This window comes from Panthera uncia, chromosome D4, assembly GCF_023721935.1.
Source record: "Panthera uncia isolate 11264 chromosome D4, Puncia_PCG_1.0, whole genome shotgun sequence".
NCBI classification, from domain to species: Eukaryota; Metazoa; Chordata; class Mammalia; order Carnivora; family Felidae; genus Panthera; species Panthera uncia.
Genome location: NC_064807.1, coordinates 39,805,198 through 39,823,616, shown reverse-complemented (window position 1 = coordinate 39,823,616; position 18,419 = coordinate 39,805,198). Strand labels below are relative to the sequence as shown.

Genomic DNA, 18,419 nt, shown 5'->3' with positions numbered 1-18,419 from the left:
AGTAGACTGAGAAAGCAAATTGCCCTCCCGAGAGTGGGCTGGCCTCATCCAATCTTCACTGAAGGTCTGAATAGAATAAAAGGCCCAATAAGAAGGAATTCTGTCTCTCTGCCTGTCTGTCTTCACGTTGAGACACTGGTCTTCTCCTTCCCTTTGACTCAAACTTAGACTGGAACCACACCCTCAGTTCTCCTGAGTCTCCAGCTTACCCACTGCAGATCTTGGATTTCTTAGCCTTCATAACAGTGTGATTAATTAATGATCCCATTAGAGCACTCTTATTAAAGTCACTCCCTTTGATTTTACAAACGGAAACTATGAGCATGATGAAGTAGGCCAATTTTGGTCTGTACACCTGTGGATTGGGACGTGAGAGAAGTAAGTGAGAAGAATTTGGCAAATGACACTAAGGAGACCTATGTGCTGCTCTGATAGGCATCCGCAGCTTCTCATTGATCCATGAATATCCAGTTAAAAGGTACTATCCATGGGGTTCACAAGGACAATTAAAATTCTCAGGAAGATACCAGATCTAGGCAATAGTCCTTTACTAAAGAAGTAAAGCAGGAGAGAGAAGAGGAAAAGTCCAATCTGTTGCCCTGATTATCCTAAGAGCAGTCCCTGAGACTGCCCAATCCCTGGGTGATGTATATATGCCTAAAGGCATCAAACTCTGTTACCATTATTTCCCAGGGTCCTCTCCAGTAGAAAGAAAAAGAACACCTCTAGAGTATTACAAACGATTTCCTCAAGGAAGGAAAGGTTGATGAAGGTCGGAGGGTTCTATTTCAGTCAACACAAAAATCAAGCACCCTGAGGAGGATCCAAGACTGAGCCACAAGAAAAGTTTTTTTTTTTTTCACGTACCTAACCAAGGAAAAAGTACATTCTATGTGTTTATTAACATCCTCAGGCAGAGGTGAAACTGTATTAGAAGAAACACTTGAGGCAGGGAGACTGCATAGGTTCAAAGTGGGAAAGGATATCTCCCCATACACACCCTGCTGTAAGAATTTTCACCAGAAAAGAAAGGAGATATGAACAGCTATAGTACTTCAGTTTTGGTGGAAAGTAGACATAGGAAAAATAAATATCCCTGTTCAAGCAAATGAAGACAATCTTGTCTAATAAAAGTAGGCAATCAAGGTGACATTTCTATGGCCGATTTTAGATTGTACATCTTTTCCACTTAAGGTCAATCTTCCTGGTTACTCCTTATGGACTGCTACCCAAAAGATATAATGATATAATGATATAATGTACCCATTATACCCTTATAATTAGGAAAGAGACTCCATGACTACCTTTATAACCTTAAAAACTGAAATGCAAAATAGACATTCAACCTGATACTAATTCATTCACACTTATATTCATTAATATTCAACAAATATTTGCTGAGTGACTGCTTTGTGCCAAGGAATGTTCTAGCTGCTTAAAGTACATTAGCAAATAAAAGAGACAAAGATCTTTGCCCTCATGGAGCTTGGACACTGTAGTGATTAATTTTATGTGTCAACTTGACTGGGCTAAGGGATGCACGTAGAGCTAGCAAAACGTTTCTGTATGTGTCTGTGAAGATGTTTCCAAAAGAAATTAGCATCTGAATCAGTAGACTGAGTAAAGATATGCCCTCACCAATGTTGGCAGGCATCATCCAATCTATTGCCTCCCTACACCCCACTACAGACAAAATGGCAGAAGAAGGGCAAATTCTCTCTTCTAGAGTTGGGACTTCCATCTCCTCCTTCAGACTCCAGGAGCCCCTAGGTTCTCAGGCCTTTGGATTCAGACTGAATTATACCAATGGCTTTCCTGGTTCTTCAGTTTGCAGATGACACACAGGTCATGGCATTTCCCAGCCTTCATAATCACATGAGCCATTCTTATATACATATATATATATATATATATATATATGAGATATATATATATATATATGAGATATATATATATGAGATATATGTGATATATATATCACATATGATATGAGGTAAAAAAGGAAGTAAAGCATTCTTCCCTACTTGCCATACTGAAGAAGTATATATATCCTATATATATTGGTTCTGTTTCTATGGAGAATTCTAATACTGATAAAATAAGTACACCATGTAGTGTGTTAGAAATGTTGGACAGCCATAAGGGCTACAGGAAAGAAAAAACGTAGAGCAGAAAAGGGAGAGGTAGGGAGACAAGTGAAATGGGGGTGAGCAGAGGGTAGCCTTCATAGGGTGAGATCTCAGCATGCAACTCTTAATCTTGAGGTCATAAGTTTGAGCCCTACATTGGGGGTAGAGCTTTCTTAAAAAAATAAAAACTCTCACTCACATTTAAAAGAATGTGAAATAAATAAAATAAAATAGACAAGAGAGAAAGCTATGCAGACACATCTGTGTGAAGAACTTTCCAGGTGGAAAGAACGGCCTGCACAAAGGCCCCCAGGGCAAGAGCATGTTTGGTGGCCTCGAGAAACAGCAGGAGGCCAAAGTGGCCCAAACAGAGAAAGGTGCAGGGGAGGTCAAAGGAGTGATCAAGAATAGGGGCAGACCGGGTAGGGTCTTGAAAGCCCTTGCTGGCACTTTGTCTTCTATGCTTCGTGAAAAGCAGAGCCCAATAAGGTTTAAGGCAAAGGATTGGCAGGCTCTGACTTAGGTTTTCAAATGATCATTCTGGTGGCTTTAGAGAAAACAGACTGAAGGGAGAGTCAGGGAGAAGCGGAGACGGGTTAGCAGGAGGGGGCAGTGTCGGAGGCATTAGGAAACAAAGTGTGAACTGTCACACTGATCAACGGTGAGAAAATCACGTTAAATCCTCTAAGTAAATGAATTCCTGAATGTCTTGGACCAGCTGCAACTTTGCTTCATCCTCTACCTGAAGATAAGCTGATGGGTTACTCTTGCTTCAGAAACATTTCTTAATGTAGAAGTCCGCAGAAGCTGAAGAAGACGGGGAATAGAACACCTGGCAGCTTCTGTCAACTCCAGACTAAAATTCATCCAAAAAAGTAATTTTCATTCACTCCATTTTATTTTTTTTTTATTTTGTGCTTTTTTATATTGAATATAATTTATTGTGAAATTGGTTTCCATACAACACCCAGTGCTCATCCCAACAGGTGCCCTCCTCAATGCCATCACCCACTTTCCCCTCTCCCCCACCTCCCATCAACCCTCAGTTTGTTCTCAGTTTTTAAGAGTCTCTTATGGTTTGCCTCCTTCCCTCTCTGTAACTTTTTTTTTTCCCCTTCCCCTCCCCCATGGACTTCTGTTAAGTTTCTCAGGATCCACATATGAGTGAAAACATATGGTATCTGTCTTTCTCGGCCTGATTTATTTCACTTAGCATGATACCCTCCAGTTCAATCCAGGTTGGTACAGCCTCTCTGGAAAGCAGTGTGAAGGTTCCTCAAAAAATTAAAAATAGATGTACCCTATGACCCAGCAATAGCACTGCTAGGAATTTACCCAAGGGATACAGAAATGCTGATGCATAGGGGCACTTGTACCCCAATGTTTATAGGAGCACTTTCAACAATAACCAAATTATGGAAAGAGCCTAAATATCCATCAACCGACAAATGGATAAAGAAGATGTGGTTTATATATACAATGGAACACTACTTGGCAACGAGAAAGAATGAAATCTGGCTATTTCCATTTTAAAATGCAAGTCAAAACAAACAATTTTGTAAGCATCTAAATTTCTTCCATAGATTGCTCTTCCTGGACTGGGGAGTGTAGATACTGAGTCTATATTGAACTGAAAGCTACAAAGAGGTAAAAAAGGAAGTAAAGCATTCTTCCCTACTTGCCATACTGGAGAAGAGTCCATCTCTCTTGAAAACCCTTCTGGAGGTAGCTGAATTAACTTTGTAACGAATTCTAAGGCTGAGCTATCATCACAGAGTAACAACATGTCTCTGTTTGAAATAGACTTTTTTTTTTTCAAACACATATACACTGTGAGATATATACATGTTTACATCACACATGCACACAGGATGTTAGCCTAGATAAGTTTTTACGTTATTTTATTTGCAAGGAACAAAATATTTGTTCAACTTTGTGTAGGCGAAGCCAGGCATGACATAGCAGACGATCTTAATTGTTCGGGTTCTTCCACAAAATATCAAGCAATAAAGTTTATTATTTACACCTCTCTTGGAGAAGTAACAAAACCCCAACCTTACCCTGGTTCAGGGAGTACTTCACAGTTTTAAAGGGCTGTTTTGTGAAAGCCGAGGGCCAGAGGGAAATCGAGTCCTAAGCAGGTAAACGTAGCCAGGGCACCAGCGAGAAAAAAGATGGCACACTCAGAAGAGTTCATCAGAAGAGAATCTAACCAAGATATTTTCAGAAATGACAGGTTTTGGTAAATTATTTTAACAAGCAATGCTTTGCCTTGTAAAGGCTGACCTCTACAGACTGCATGATCTGGGCTCCTCTGCCCTCGGACTTCTGGTTGGATTTGGACAGTGAGTGCACCAGGAGGAGGTTAAGAGGATGGAGGAAGAAAGAAAAAAATGGAAAGAAAAGAATGGCCTGGTGTTTGTTTCCTCTGTTTCCTCTGCTCTGGTGCATTCCTGGCAGTGGCCTCAGTTTTTAGCAGCCACAGCTCTTTTCGGGCAGGCCCTCCTCCACGGTGTGGCTTGTATTGTGACAATGTGTCCTCCACCGGACCCTTCAGGCTTAGGCCTGGGGTTGCTTTCCCACTGTTACTTGTTCTTGCCGCCCTATCCTATCTTATTAGTTCTCTGAACCTGTCCATGTTTCCGTAAATATCCACAGATCAGAGAAAAAGTGGTTCTTGGTGGGTAAAAGAGTAAAAGAGCCAGCACCATACAGAAACAAAACCCACTCTACAGCAAGACAAACATCACTAATCACCATACAGTCCCTTTTCCGGAAATGCTTTATCTATAATATATAGAGTGTGCATTTATATGGGAAACTAGGAGTTTAAAAAGGATGGTTATTGAAAGATGAAAAGAAAAAAAAAACTTTAATAGTCTTTTCCTATAGGCTTAGCAAAAGCTTATGAGTTCCTTTGTTACCAACTATTTCATGTTAAAATTGAAAGGAGATATTACCTCAATATTTTTAGTTTTTTTAATTCAACTCTGAAGAAATATTTAAAGTAACATAGAAGTATCAGATATACCATGATAACTTAACAATTTTTAAAGCTCCTAATACCACTAAGCAATGATACATCTCAGTACTACTGCAAAAGAAAATTGTATCCTCCACAGCTTTAGTAAATATAACTGAACACTGGATATCTATTTGTTTAATGTTTATTTATTTTTGAGAGAGGGAGAGCACAAGCAGGGGAGGGGCAGAGAGAGGAGGGGACAGAGGATCTGAACTGAGCTCCATGCTGACAGCACAGGGCCCAAACTCAAGAACCACACGATCACGACCTGGGCTGAAGTCGGACGGTCAACCAACTGAGCCACCCAGACACCCCAAGGATATCTATATTTTTATGACACTTTTATACACCTTGATTTTTCCACAGTAGCAAACCATGAAACACTACTGTTTTGGGGAAAAGTTAAAAAAAAAAAAAGTTATCTGTTAATTTCTTAATTATGGCTAAAACAGCATAAAGGAAAAAAGCAGACAAAAATAAAAAACCCACCAGATAATAGCAAAACACACTAAATTTCTAACAGTTCACCAGCACAAGTCTGCAGATCTATAAGGTTCAAACGGGCCCGATCATATCCCTCTGCTTTTTCAAGCACAACAAATATCCTGAACTTACAAGTTCCTAAAGAACTCATTTGCCAAATATCTATTCGATTCCTTCAAATAACTTGAGTCTAGGAGTTCAATTTTAAAGTGGAATGAATTTAATTTTACATGCCTTTTGAAAAACACAAGTCAGAAAGCAACTAAATAACTTGAGACCGACAGTAGGGCAAAAGGAAACTGAGGTAGAAAAGTAAAAGTATTTAAGTCAAAGCTACTATTACACACATAATGGCAAAGACACAAAAAAATTAAGGACGTAGAAATCGTGAACAGCATTCATTAGCCAGCTAACGCTTCCGCTAGTTCCCAAACTATGCCTACCTAATATACAATTTTTATACTTCTTTATCTTAATAGCTACACTAATACTAAAACCCAAACATTTTTCCTAAGCACTCTTATCTGCAGAGTACGTGTAGTAGGGTAGCAGGAAGCAAAGGCGAAAACCAGCTTAGCATATGCACTATGTTACAGGCTGTGTCCTACATAACCTTTTGAATGCATGACCTTTAAGTTGTTGAAGGTTGCCTCAGAATTTGGCTCAATTTGATGGAAACATCTGTTCCCCTCGCAGGTATACTGTAAGGACTTTTTTCTCAGTTGGATTCAGAACACAGCAAGTGAGCCCTTGTCTGTCCAATCATACAGACCCCAACACTTGTAAATCAAGTTCTGGGAGGGCAGCAGCAGGTCCACATTCCGTCACCCTTTCTCAGCCAGCTAGGCCAACTGACCGCTGTGAGAACTGCTCTTATCATGTCATCAAATCGAAACATGTTGAGATAAGGGACTGGAAGAGGCATCTGCAGAATTCCCAAAATGTAGTGACTTTGGAACATTGACAGATGCAACTGTCATTTTATACCTTCAACTAACCTGATGTCCACTGGCCCGACACAGTAAAGCTGTCCAAGATCGATTCCAATTCTTTCACGTTATTTTCACATGTCTCTACTAGAAAGGCCTGGTGCTTCTTAGCCTTTTAATTAAGAAAACAATTACACATAATAAGGTCACATATTATAAGAGCTATAGATTTGTGTGAACATATATGGCACTGTTAAGTATAAACAAGCTAATAATTACTCCATTCAAATCTCTTATTAATAAACCTCTTTCTGTCTTAATCATACCTTTTACTTGGCTGAATGTAACCCTGTGTAAGGTCTCGATAACAATTTACTGAGGCCTTAGTGCCTGGCACTATTTTATACTTAATAATTCTTTTTATCCCACAGCAACCCAAGAAGTAAGGGCTATTATTATCCCAATTTTACAGATAAGAAAACTGAGACAAAGAGGAATTAGGAAACACGTTACAAGATCGAGATTGCAGTCGTGTGGCAAATGGCCAGATGGTGGTCAAAAGTGAATACAGTATGACCACAGAGAAGGAACTGCAGCAGTCTACACAAGAGGAAATGGTAGCATAGGCGAGGGTCTTGGTCATGAAAAGGAACAGTGGGGGGCAACATACTTAGGAGATGGAATGACCAGGCCTTGGGACACCGCACTGGGTTAGACTTCATCAGATTAAACTGGATTAGATGTGACTGGATTGGATTGGATTGGATTGGATTGGATTGGATTGGACTGGATTGATGACCTTGGGTAAATGCTCAGATAGAAGGAGTCAAGAGTGATCTCAAGTTTCAGGCTCGAAGATCTAGCAGATTTCAGTAGTACAGTGAGAACAATGAAGGTAGAGAAGGTCTTATTTGGACTGTTTTTGTTTATTTACTTGCTTGTTTTTGGCAGCGAGTACAAATGAATTTGGTTTCGATCACATTTCATTGCAAATAGCTTTTAAGACATTCCTAGTACCAGCACAACACCTGACAAATAGCAGGCTTTAAATAAATATATTTGAATTAACAAAGAACAAATAAAATAGAAAGATATGGGAGGCAGCTGGACATAATGGTATAATGCTCAGAAGAGAAGTCAGGAATAGGTTTGGAAATCACATACAGATATTCCCTGGGGCTTACCTAGAGAGCATTAGACAGGAAGAGAACCTAGGACAAGGCCTTAAGGAACTACAGAAGTTAATAGTTAGAAAAGAAAAAAACCAGCAAAGACGATTGAAAAAAGAGAAAGAAAAACAGAAAAGTATAGTGTCATGAAAACCGAGAACATTTCCAAGACAGAGATGTCAGTTATGTCTAATGTCACAGAACATTCAAACAAAATGGAGACCAAATAGTGTTCAATCGGCATAGAGGTCACTGGTGACCTTGATGAAATCTGTTATAATTCAGACTGGAATAGGTTGAAGAAGCAATAAGCCTGAATTTTGGGTTTTTTCCTGACTGAGAGCTAAGTCAGCGGAAACAGGAAGTTTAGATACCTCTTTCCCGGTAAGATGGGAAGGAGAAATAAAGGGAAGTAGTTGGAAGGAAGAACGAAGCCGGAGAAGAGTTTTGTTTTTTTTAATAAATGAGAAACTTAAGCATCTGTAGAAGCTGATGAGGTGGAAACACTAGTGCAAGAGTGCCTACATATACAGAAGAAATGGGAGAAGAGATCATACATGGCAAAATTATATCCTTAAAATACGTAAAACTAATAATACTTCCTTTAGATGTCAGTTCAATTATCACTTTTTCAGAAAAGTTATCCTTCTCTTCACCCCCCTGACTACATCAATTCCCTCTATAAGATTCTCCTCAGCAATTATCACAATTATGATTCTGTATTTATTTGAATAGGTCTTTTATTAGCCTCTATTTCATACTATTTAAGCCCCGTGAAAGGAGATATGGGAGGGGTTTTGTCCTCACCAGTGTATTGCCACCACCTAGACAATACTGAATATCAAAAGTAATAGTTAAAAAACCATTTTTATATAAAATACATATTACATGTCTATAATTTTTAATTCAAATAGGATCATAGTATATACATGCTGCTATATAACTTACTTTTCCATTCATATTATGTCTTTGACATCTTTCCACATCACATTTTTTTAGTTTCGTAGTACTCTATTGTTTAGATGTACCATTAATTAACTTAACTAGTCTCCTATTGCTAAAATCTACAGGTTATTTGCATTTTGGGCTATTACTGATAATAGTACAATATACATCCTTGTATGTGTACTCATATATCTTTGCATAAACATGCAAGTATACCTGTTCCATAAACTGCTAGAAATAGATTTGATGGGTAAAAGGGTATGAACATCTATTTTCAGACAATTGTTACCAAATTGCTCTCTAAAGAGTCCTACCTTGTATAATACCATGTCCAGTATAAGTGCCTATTTCTCAATATCTTCCCAATGATAGGAATTATCAACTTATTTTAATGTGCATTTCTTTAACTTAAACATTAAGGATCTTTTCATGTTTACTAGCCACCTGTACGTCTTTTCCTGTGAACGTCTTTCCACATCATGTGCCCGTTTTTACATTACATTGTCCATATTGACCATAGTGATTTATAATAGTCTTTTCTTTTTTTTTCTTAATGTTTTTATTTATTTTTGAAGGAAGAGAGAGACAGAGTATGAGCAGAGGAGGGGCAGAGAGAGGGAGACACAGAATCTGAAACAGGCTCCAGGCTCTAAGCTGTCAGCACAGAGCCCCATGCGGCGCTCTGCTCGAATCCATGAACTGTGAGATCATGACCTGAGCCCAATGTCAGACGCCCAACCGATTGAGCCACCCAGGCGCCCCTTAGTCTTTTCTAAATTACAAAAACGATCCCTTTGTCATACATATTGCAGATCGTTATTGCCAATTTGTCACTCACCTTGTAATCATGTTCGTAGAAACAAAATTGTATTTTTTAAGTGATCAAATTTATCAATAATTTGCTTTGGGACTTCTAAATTTTATGTCAGACCTTCTTTACTCCAAGATTATAAAATAATTAATTCCCTTTTTCTTCCAGTGCTTTTTCACTTTCTTTTTTTATGGCTCTTTGATCAATCTAAAATTTGTTTAATATAAGCAATATGGCAGGGATTTAGTTACATTATTTCCTCTTATGTATGTCCCGTTACCTGAAAACTCTGGGATAATTTATCTTTAAAACACTGATTTGGCATACTGTGATATTGTGATTTATAGTAAGAAATATAATTCTGGTCTTTATCCATGGTTCCAGGCACATAGCTCCTAAAACCCTGGTAATTTCCTTTCGGAACAGTCCTAAGTCCATCTTTTATTATATTATTCAGTTTTGTTCCCAATTCCTGAAATAACTTCAGGGTCAGAAAGGTAAAATGGATGTCTTTTGTTATTCACAGCAAACTCCTTTCAACCACACCTCATTTTATGTCAATGCCTGGGAGGGCTTGTCCTCGGGCATGCACACAGTCTGACAGACTTGTCAGGAATGACTGTGATATTATATTGAAGCCTGGCTTCCTAGCAATCACCTCTGGGTCTTAACGTTCAGTCGGTCTTTGGTTGTGTTTAAGCCCCCTTGCACCAGTAAGGCTTCCACTCCGCGTTGATGTGTCTGTGTGTAGCTTGGGGCATGCTTCCGGTCTGCCTCACATCCTGCTCAGATTGCTCTTGAGTGGATGCCACCTACCACACGTACACGGCCTTCCCAACTGCCGACTCAGCTGTCACCCCATGAGGGGTCCTCTTGGCTGTCTCTTTCTCTAGTTCTCTATTTTAAACTTCTGGCTGCTGTGTCATTTTATTGTATCATAGAGGTACCAGGTTCCTCTTAATCTCTCTTCACCCAGATTCATATTGTTGTCAACCATGTCCTTAACCATGGAATTTTCCACTCTCTACTCCACATAAGATAAGTCTCCTCAAGCAGAGGTACAGAGCTCTTTTCCCTGAAAGCCAGCCTGCCTTTCCTCCTGGGCAGAACCCTTGTGCCTCTGATTGGATTTGGGTGTGGAGACCCACTTTTTCCAGGACAACAATCCTGCTCTGTAAGTGGCCATTGGGGCATTGCAACGTCTGGTCTTCTGGGGCAGGAGCAATTGCCCCTATTTTGTTGACCTGCCAAGACTGGGATAGAACGTCAGCATTACAAATGAGGTCTCGGTGGAGGAAGAGTGATCTGGTCCTCTCACTCATCCCTGCCCGGAATAAAATTGCTGCAACACAGGGCTCTGAGGGATGAGACATTCCAGCAATCTGCCTCTCCCAGGAAGAAAGCATAGCCCCAGCCTAAAGGCCAAGGACAGAGGAAGGGCCCAACCACCCAGGGTACAGCTTCTGTAACAGGGAGCACGATGGAAAAGGGGTTATGGAACCAACCATCACTCAAATGCCCCCAGGTTCTCATTGTTCTTACTGAAATTTCGTTGATTTTCTTCTTTTTAATAGTTTGAGATATAGTTTACATACCATAAAAAGAAATCACTTAAAGTATACAATTCAACGGTTTTTAGTAGATTCATTGAGTTATACAACCAACACCACAATCAATTTTAGAACACTTTCTTCACACCAGCAAGAAACCCCATACCCATCAGCAGTTACTATCTTCCCTTAGTCCCTTCAGCCCTAGGCATCCCTAATCTACTTCCTATCTCTACAGATATGCCTTCTCTGGGCATTTCATATAAATGGAATCACACACTATGTGGCTTTTTATGTGTGGCTTCTTTCACTAAGCTTAATGTTTTCAAGGCTCATCCATATGAACTTCATTTGATGATCGGTACCTCGCTTTTTCTTTATGCCTGAATTATATTCCATTCTATGGATGTAACAACTTTTGTTCATCCGCTCAGCAGTTGATGGACATTTGGGTTGTTTCAGCTTTATGGCTGTCATATAAAATGCTGCTATGAACATGTGAGTGCATATTTTCATTTCTATTGGCTATATACCTAAGAGTACCATTGCAAGGTCATATGGTAACTACAATTTTTACATTTTGAAAAACTTCCAAACTGTTTTACAAAGTGGGGGGTATCATTATACCTTCCCAACAGTAGTGTATGAGAATTCCCAATTTTTTCACATCCTCACTAATAACCTGTTATTACTTGCTTTTATTTTATTATAGCCATCTAAGTATGTGTGAAATAACTTGTCATTATGGTTTTTAATTTTTTTGAGTACAGCTCATTATGGTTTTGATTTGCATTTTTCTGATGACTGCGCATCTTTTCACGTGTTTATTGGCCACTTATAGGTTTTCTTTGGAAAAGTCTCTGTTCAGATCTTTTGTCCATTTTTCAAATGGATTTTTTTATTATTGAATTGTAAGAGGTCTTTATATATTCTGGATAAAATTACTTTACCAGATATATGATCTGCAAATATTTTCTCTTTTTATGAGTCGTCTTTTTATTTTTCTGATGCTGTTCTTTAAAGGACCAAGGTTTTTAATTTGATTAGTATATTTTCTTAAATGATAGTTTCTCCTTTGCCCTCAGGACAATTTCTAAAGCTTTATATGATTTTTTTTTAATTTTTCATCAGTTAAATTGTTGTTCTGCTAAGTAGAGAGTTTTCCAAGCTCTTTACACTATCATTCCAGAAGTTCTTCCCTGTAATATATTTTAATATCCTAAAGATCTTCTGAATCAATATTTTCCTGGGATATTATCATATAATTATATTTCCAGAAGAACTCCAGCATCATATTCACAAGTTATATGCAGATACACACACAAAAATGCCCCTCTATTTCAGTACATGTACTATCTTTAATAGTACATGTAATAGTATCTTTTTTCATTAAAAATCCTGTACACTTGAGGGGTGCCTGGGTGGCTCAGTCAGTTAAGCATCCAACTCTTGATTTCGGCTCAGGTCATGATCTCACAGTCATGAGATCTAGCCCTGAGTCAGGCTCCAGCTGGGCGTGGAGCCTGCTTAATATCCTCTGTTTCTCTCTCTGCCTCTCTCTCTTCCTCTCCCTCCTCACACACACCTCCCGTGCACATGTGCACAAGCACATGCTCTTTCAAAAAAAAGAAAAGAAATCCTGCACAGTTGAGATTATTAGCACCATTTTACCAATGAGCAAACAGATTCAGAAGGATAATATCACTAAAGGTCACACAACTATTACAAGACAGGACTGAAACTGAAACCCAGATCAATCTGTCTCCAAAATGTATGCTGACTGAGGCTAAGTCCTCACCAATATCAAGGAATAAAACTTAACAGAAATATAAATGTAAAAAGTCAGACAAATTGCACACTTGGAGTCAGTTTAATATAAAGGGTTCAATTAAAATCCTAGTTCAACAATAATTCTTCTCTCCCAACTATAGGGCTCAATCCTGACTAAAAGACAAGCTAAAATTTCAACACCATTACAGTTCAAAACCAAATTTAATGGCAAATTAGCCAGGAGACACTGACTAGTATAAAATGTTTCCAAGAATAAAGAAGAGGCTTGACCAATGACGAGGCTTAAAAGGAATTAAATATGCCAAAAAGTTGCTATTACATTCATAATTAGTAGATTATAATTTTCTACAAAGATACCTGGCTAATAGTCTCTTAATACAAATCTAACTTACATTTAATAACTAGGTTTATGAACCAACTACTGACCAGAAAAACTGTCATTGTTTTACAGGTGACAATTTTCCTTCCCAATAAATTGTTTTGGTTTTATAATTTTGAAGCTTTCATTCTTTATTCATATATCAAAAGTGTTTGAGCTTTTCTGAAATGTGGATTGTACTTATATTTAAATATTTTTTCCCAAAGTTGTTAGGTCCCTTAATAGCTTTTTGATGGGCAAAAAAATTCTAGAATGAAAACAGAATTTATCTGCTAAGTAAACTGTTGAGTTGAAAACAAAGTGCCAAGCAAGAATAAAATACTAAGTTTCTAATTTTTGATTAACATGTTTTATCATGTGACATAAAGAGTAAGTTAAGGTTAAATGTCACATTATTGACTTAACAAATTCTATAATTCTGTAATTCTAAACATCCACAGCAGTTTAAAAGGAAAACTGTAGGATAAAAGGACTCACTTCTTTTTTCCTTGGACATAATCCACATAAAGAGTTTGTTACCCTCACAATAAAAATCTCTTAAGCTGTGTCGGGTAACCAGATGATGTTTAGATGAACATTTATTGATTACTCACGATGAACCAACGACTACTTTAGATGTCACAATGAATCTACAACCAGTGTAGACAGGGAACTAAAAATATAAAAATATTCAAAGAAAATTCAGAAAAATGTGTGACTGGCAGACCTTAATGTATTATTAAAGAGGAGTCAAGGTTGGCTATAAAATACCTTTACCCAGAAAGCACAATGAGATGACAAAGACCTAAGTTATATTTCCACCCTGGTATGCTATATCTCACACACTGCTAAAATGAATGAATTGCTGCTGGCTCAATCTAATGCATCATTCTCTTTGTTTCTTCCATAAGCATCTTATCTTTCTCTAGTCTACAAAGACACATCCTTCACTTTTTTTTTTTTTTTTAATTTTTTTTTTCAACGTTTTTTTAATTTATTTTTGGGACAGAGAGAGACATAGCATGAACGGGGGAGGGGCAGAGAGAGAGGGAGACACAGAATCGGAAACAGGCTCCAGGCTCCGAGCCATCAGCCCAGAGCCCGACGCGGGGCTCGAACTCACGGACCGTGAGATCGTGACCTGGCTGAAGTCGGACGCTTAACCGACTGCGCCACCCAGGCGCCCCCATCCTTCACTTTTTTACTAACCATGCATAAATATCTCAAATGGATATGCATATGAATAAAAATTTCTAATGCAATCTCTTGAAGAAACATACAAAAAGCATATGCAAATATTCATAACTAGAAATTGACAAATGGGTCTTCCTGATCTGCAGTGGAAAAAGTTGACTCAAGTCATTAATAACAGTAAAAGTAAATAAGGGACACTGTTAATAAAGTTAAAAGTAGTAAAAAAAAAAAAAAAAAAACATAAATACCTTTATTTAATCACTAAGATTTTTAAATGAAATTTGCACTTTAAACATAGGTTGAACTTTTGTAGCAGTGATACATAATCCTTATAATTTCTGAACTTTTTAAAAATGTTTATTCATTTATTTTGAGAGACAGAGCATGCATGTGAGTAGAGAGGAGCAGAGAGAGAGAGATTTATTCCCACGTCAAAGAGAATCCCAAGCAGGCTCCACACTGTCAGCACGGAACCCAGTGCGGGGCTTAAACTCACAAACCGTGAGATCATGACCTGAGCTGAAATCAAGAGTTGGACACTCAACTGACTGAACCACCCAGGCGCCCCTCTGAATATTTTTTAACTCAAGTAAGTTTTAAATTTTTTTAATTTTTTTTCATGTTTATTTATTTAAAAGAGAGAGAGTGTGTGTACATGAGCAGGAGAGGGGCAGAGAGAGAAAGAGAGAGAGAATCCCAAGCAGCCTCTATCCCAACACAGGGCTCTATCTCATGAACCATGAAATCATAACCTGAGCCAAAATCAAGAGTTGGACGTTTAACTGACTGAGCCACCCAGGTGCCTGTTTTTTCCTTTAATTTTTAAAAATTTTTTATTCAAATATATTTTATGCCATTATGAAGGAATTCTAACTAAAACAGGGAAACATCAGAATCTATAATCAACATCACATACTTTCTCTCACATTTTCATCATATCTTCGTCCTAAGAATCATTACATACCCAAAGCATTTGTTAGACAGAAGCAGAGTTTGCTCAGCTGAACTGAATTTGATCGGTCAGCTTTCATGATCATCACTATCTGCAGCTTGCCCTCAATCGCAATTTTTTTTTTTGCGGGGGAGAGAGAGAGAGAGCAAGCACGAGTGCAAACAGGGAAGTAGGGCAAAGAGACAGAGAACCTCAAACAGGCTCTAAACTCAGCGCAGAGCCCAACACAGGGCTCAATATCACAACTGTGAGATCATGACCGGAGCTGAAATCAAAAGTTGGAGGCATAATTGACTGAGCCACCTAGGCACCCTTCCCTCGATCATATTAATAACTAATATCTCTTGCTTTGCTTGCCTATGCTATTTCCATGGATGCAAGTATTCTATGCTTCCAATTGTTTGTATCATAAGATGAAATGTCACTCTCCCTATGCAGATCTATAATTAGTTCATTGTTCATAGGTGCTACCTAATAATCTGAATATGGGCCTTGACATAAAGACATCTCTCTCTCTCTCTCTCTCTCTCTCTCTCTCTCTCTCTCTCACACACACACACACACACACACACACACACACAATACCATCTTATTTATTCCCAGGTCAAAGATGAAATTTGAATTTTCAAAACTTAGTAATTTATGTAAGAATAAATTTCAAAATAAAAGGAAAAAGAATTAATTTCAAAAAGCTTACTAAAAAAAAAGCTTTATGCTCACATTATAAATTTAGAAAGCCAGCCATTTAATGAACATTTAAATACACAGATACAAACATACACATTCAGTTAGTGCTATTTAATACTATTAAATTTTTAAGGGCCACTAAGAAAGACAGAAAATGGTTTTTATGTAAGCAAAAACAATGTTCACATACAAACACTACCCCTATTCTGGAGGAATCAACAATTTTTTAGTAAAAAAAGTCAGAATAGAATGTTTATTGGCCCATTAGTTTTTAACACCTCCTGCAAAATCAGAGACATGTCATTCTAAAACAAACCTAACAGATCATATGAAGCAAAAATATTATCAGGGAACATTAACTTTACCACAAAGCATAGCAATCAAAACACTTTTCAAAATCCGATCTAATGCTAGCAATCATTATATTATATAATCACTTAAACCCCCAAAGTACAGGGAAAAAACATACACTTGACCATTTTCAATCACAAGTTCTTTAGAGAATAAAATATTCTTTGAACTAAACCTCATGAGAACCAGAATTCCCTTTTCAATATATGGTCTCTCCTAGAGCTGTAACTAAATATTACTGAGTGGCAGAAAAACAAATCTCAAGAAATGATGGACTTAAAAAATTTCATTGTAGAAAGCACAAAGCAAATCCTAATAATACCAATTTTAAAATGATAGCTCCCCTGCTTCGAGAGAAGCAAATATAAAAACTCACCGTAATGACTAAAAGACCCAACTGGATATGTTGAGCCTCTGATGGACTTTAATGAGCATAATCACTAAGCAACTTAAATTAGAAAGTCAGTTTTATTTAGTGGTTGATTAAATCATTATTAAATTCATAGATTGTGAAATTAATAGTTCAATTTTAATCAAAACTTTTCAAAGTCAAATTCAATAGTGTGTAACACAGAACATGAAACTAATTTTGTTAAATCTTCAGATGTCCTATGTTGAAATTCTATTAATTCTATGGCATTAAATATAAAAATAATATATGATTCATTTACCAATCATATCTTCCAAATCCATACACTGAATGGGAATTTCATTAATATAAAAGTACAATTAAGTCCTCTGGGTTTATATTTCTTTTTTAAATGTTTTTTTTTTTTCAACGTTTTTTATTTATTTTTGGGACAGAGAGAGACAGAGCATGAACGGGGGAGGGGCAGAGAGAGAGGGAGACACAGAATCGGAAACAGGCTCCAGGGTCCGAGCCATCAGCCCAGAGCCTGACGCGGGGCTCGAACTCACGGACCGCGAGATCGCGACCTGGCTGAAGTCGGACGCCTAACCGACTGCGCCATCCAGGCGCCCCTGGGTTTATATTTCTTAAATACCAACAAAAGACTCAACATACCGAGTTTGGACTTTTCCAGAATAATGTTCTGTATTTGTATTATATCTCCTGAAACAGGGGAGCTAACACTTTCCAACTGGCTTATTAATATATCATGCATCTTGACCTAGAAAATCTCTAAGAACCCCTCCAGTTCTAAAGAGCTAAATTAAATCAAAGGCATCAAAATTGGCAAAGATGAAGTCAAGCTTTCAGTTTTTGCAGATGACATGATATTATATATGGAAAAATACGATAGACTCCACCAAAAGTCTGCTAGAACTGATACATGAATTCAGCAAAGTTGCAGGATACAAAATCAATGTACAGAAATCAGTTGCGTTCTTATACACTAACAATGAAGCAACAGAAAGACAAATAAAGAAACTGATCCCATTCACAATTGCACCAAGAAGCATAAAATACCTAGGAATAAATCTAACCAAAGATGTAAAAGATCTGTATGCTGAAAGCTATAGAAAGCTTATGAAGGTAATTGAAGAAGATATAAAGAAATGGAAAGACATTCCCTGCTCATGGATTGGAAGAATAAATATTGTCAAAATGTCAATACTACCCAAAGCTATCTACACATTCAATGCAATCCCAATCAAAATTGCACCAGCATTCGTCTCAAAACTAGAACAAGCAATTCTAAAATTCATATGGAAACACAAAAGGCCCCGAATAGCCAAAGTAATTTTGAAGAAGAAGACCAAAGCAGGAGGCATCACAATCCCAGACTTTAGCCTCGGCTACAAAGCTTAATCATCAAGACAGCATGGTATTGGCACAAAAACAGACACATAGACCAATGGAATAGAATAGAAACCCCAGAACTAGACCCACAAACGTATGGCCAACTCATCTTTGACAAAGCAGGAAAGAACATCCAATGGAAAAAAGACAGTCTCTTTAACAAATGGTGCTGGGAGAACTGGACAGCAACATGCAGAAGGTTGAAACTAGACCACTTTCCCACACCATTCACAAAAATAAACTCAAAATGGATAAAGGACCTGAATGTGAGACAGGAAACCAT

General features: G+C 37.8%; 1 protein-coding gene across 8 annotated transcripts in view; it reads right to left on the bottom strand.

Moving 5' to 3' along the window:
• Positions 1-18,419, bottom strand: part of CCDC171 (coiled-coil domain containing 171) — a 318,123-nt gene that overhangs the window by 202,938 nt on the left and 96,766 nt on the right. For all 8 annotated transcript variants that reach the window (XM_049634852.1, XM_049634832.1, XM_049634824.1 and 5 more), the window contains one exon: positions 6,636-6,738. In XM_049634852.1, coding sequence (XP_049490809.1) covers positions 6,636-6,738 — 103 coding nt within the window. The remainder of the gene's footprint in view (positions 1-6,635; positions 6,739-18,419) is intronic.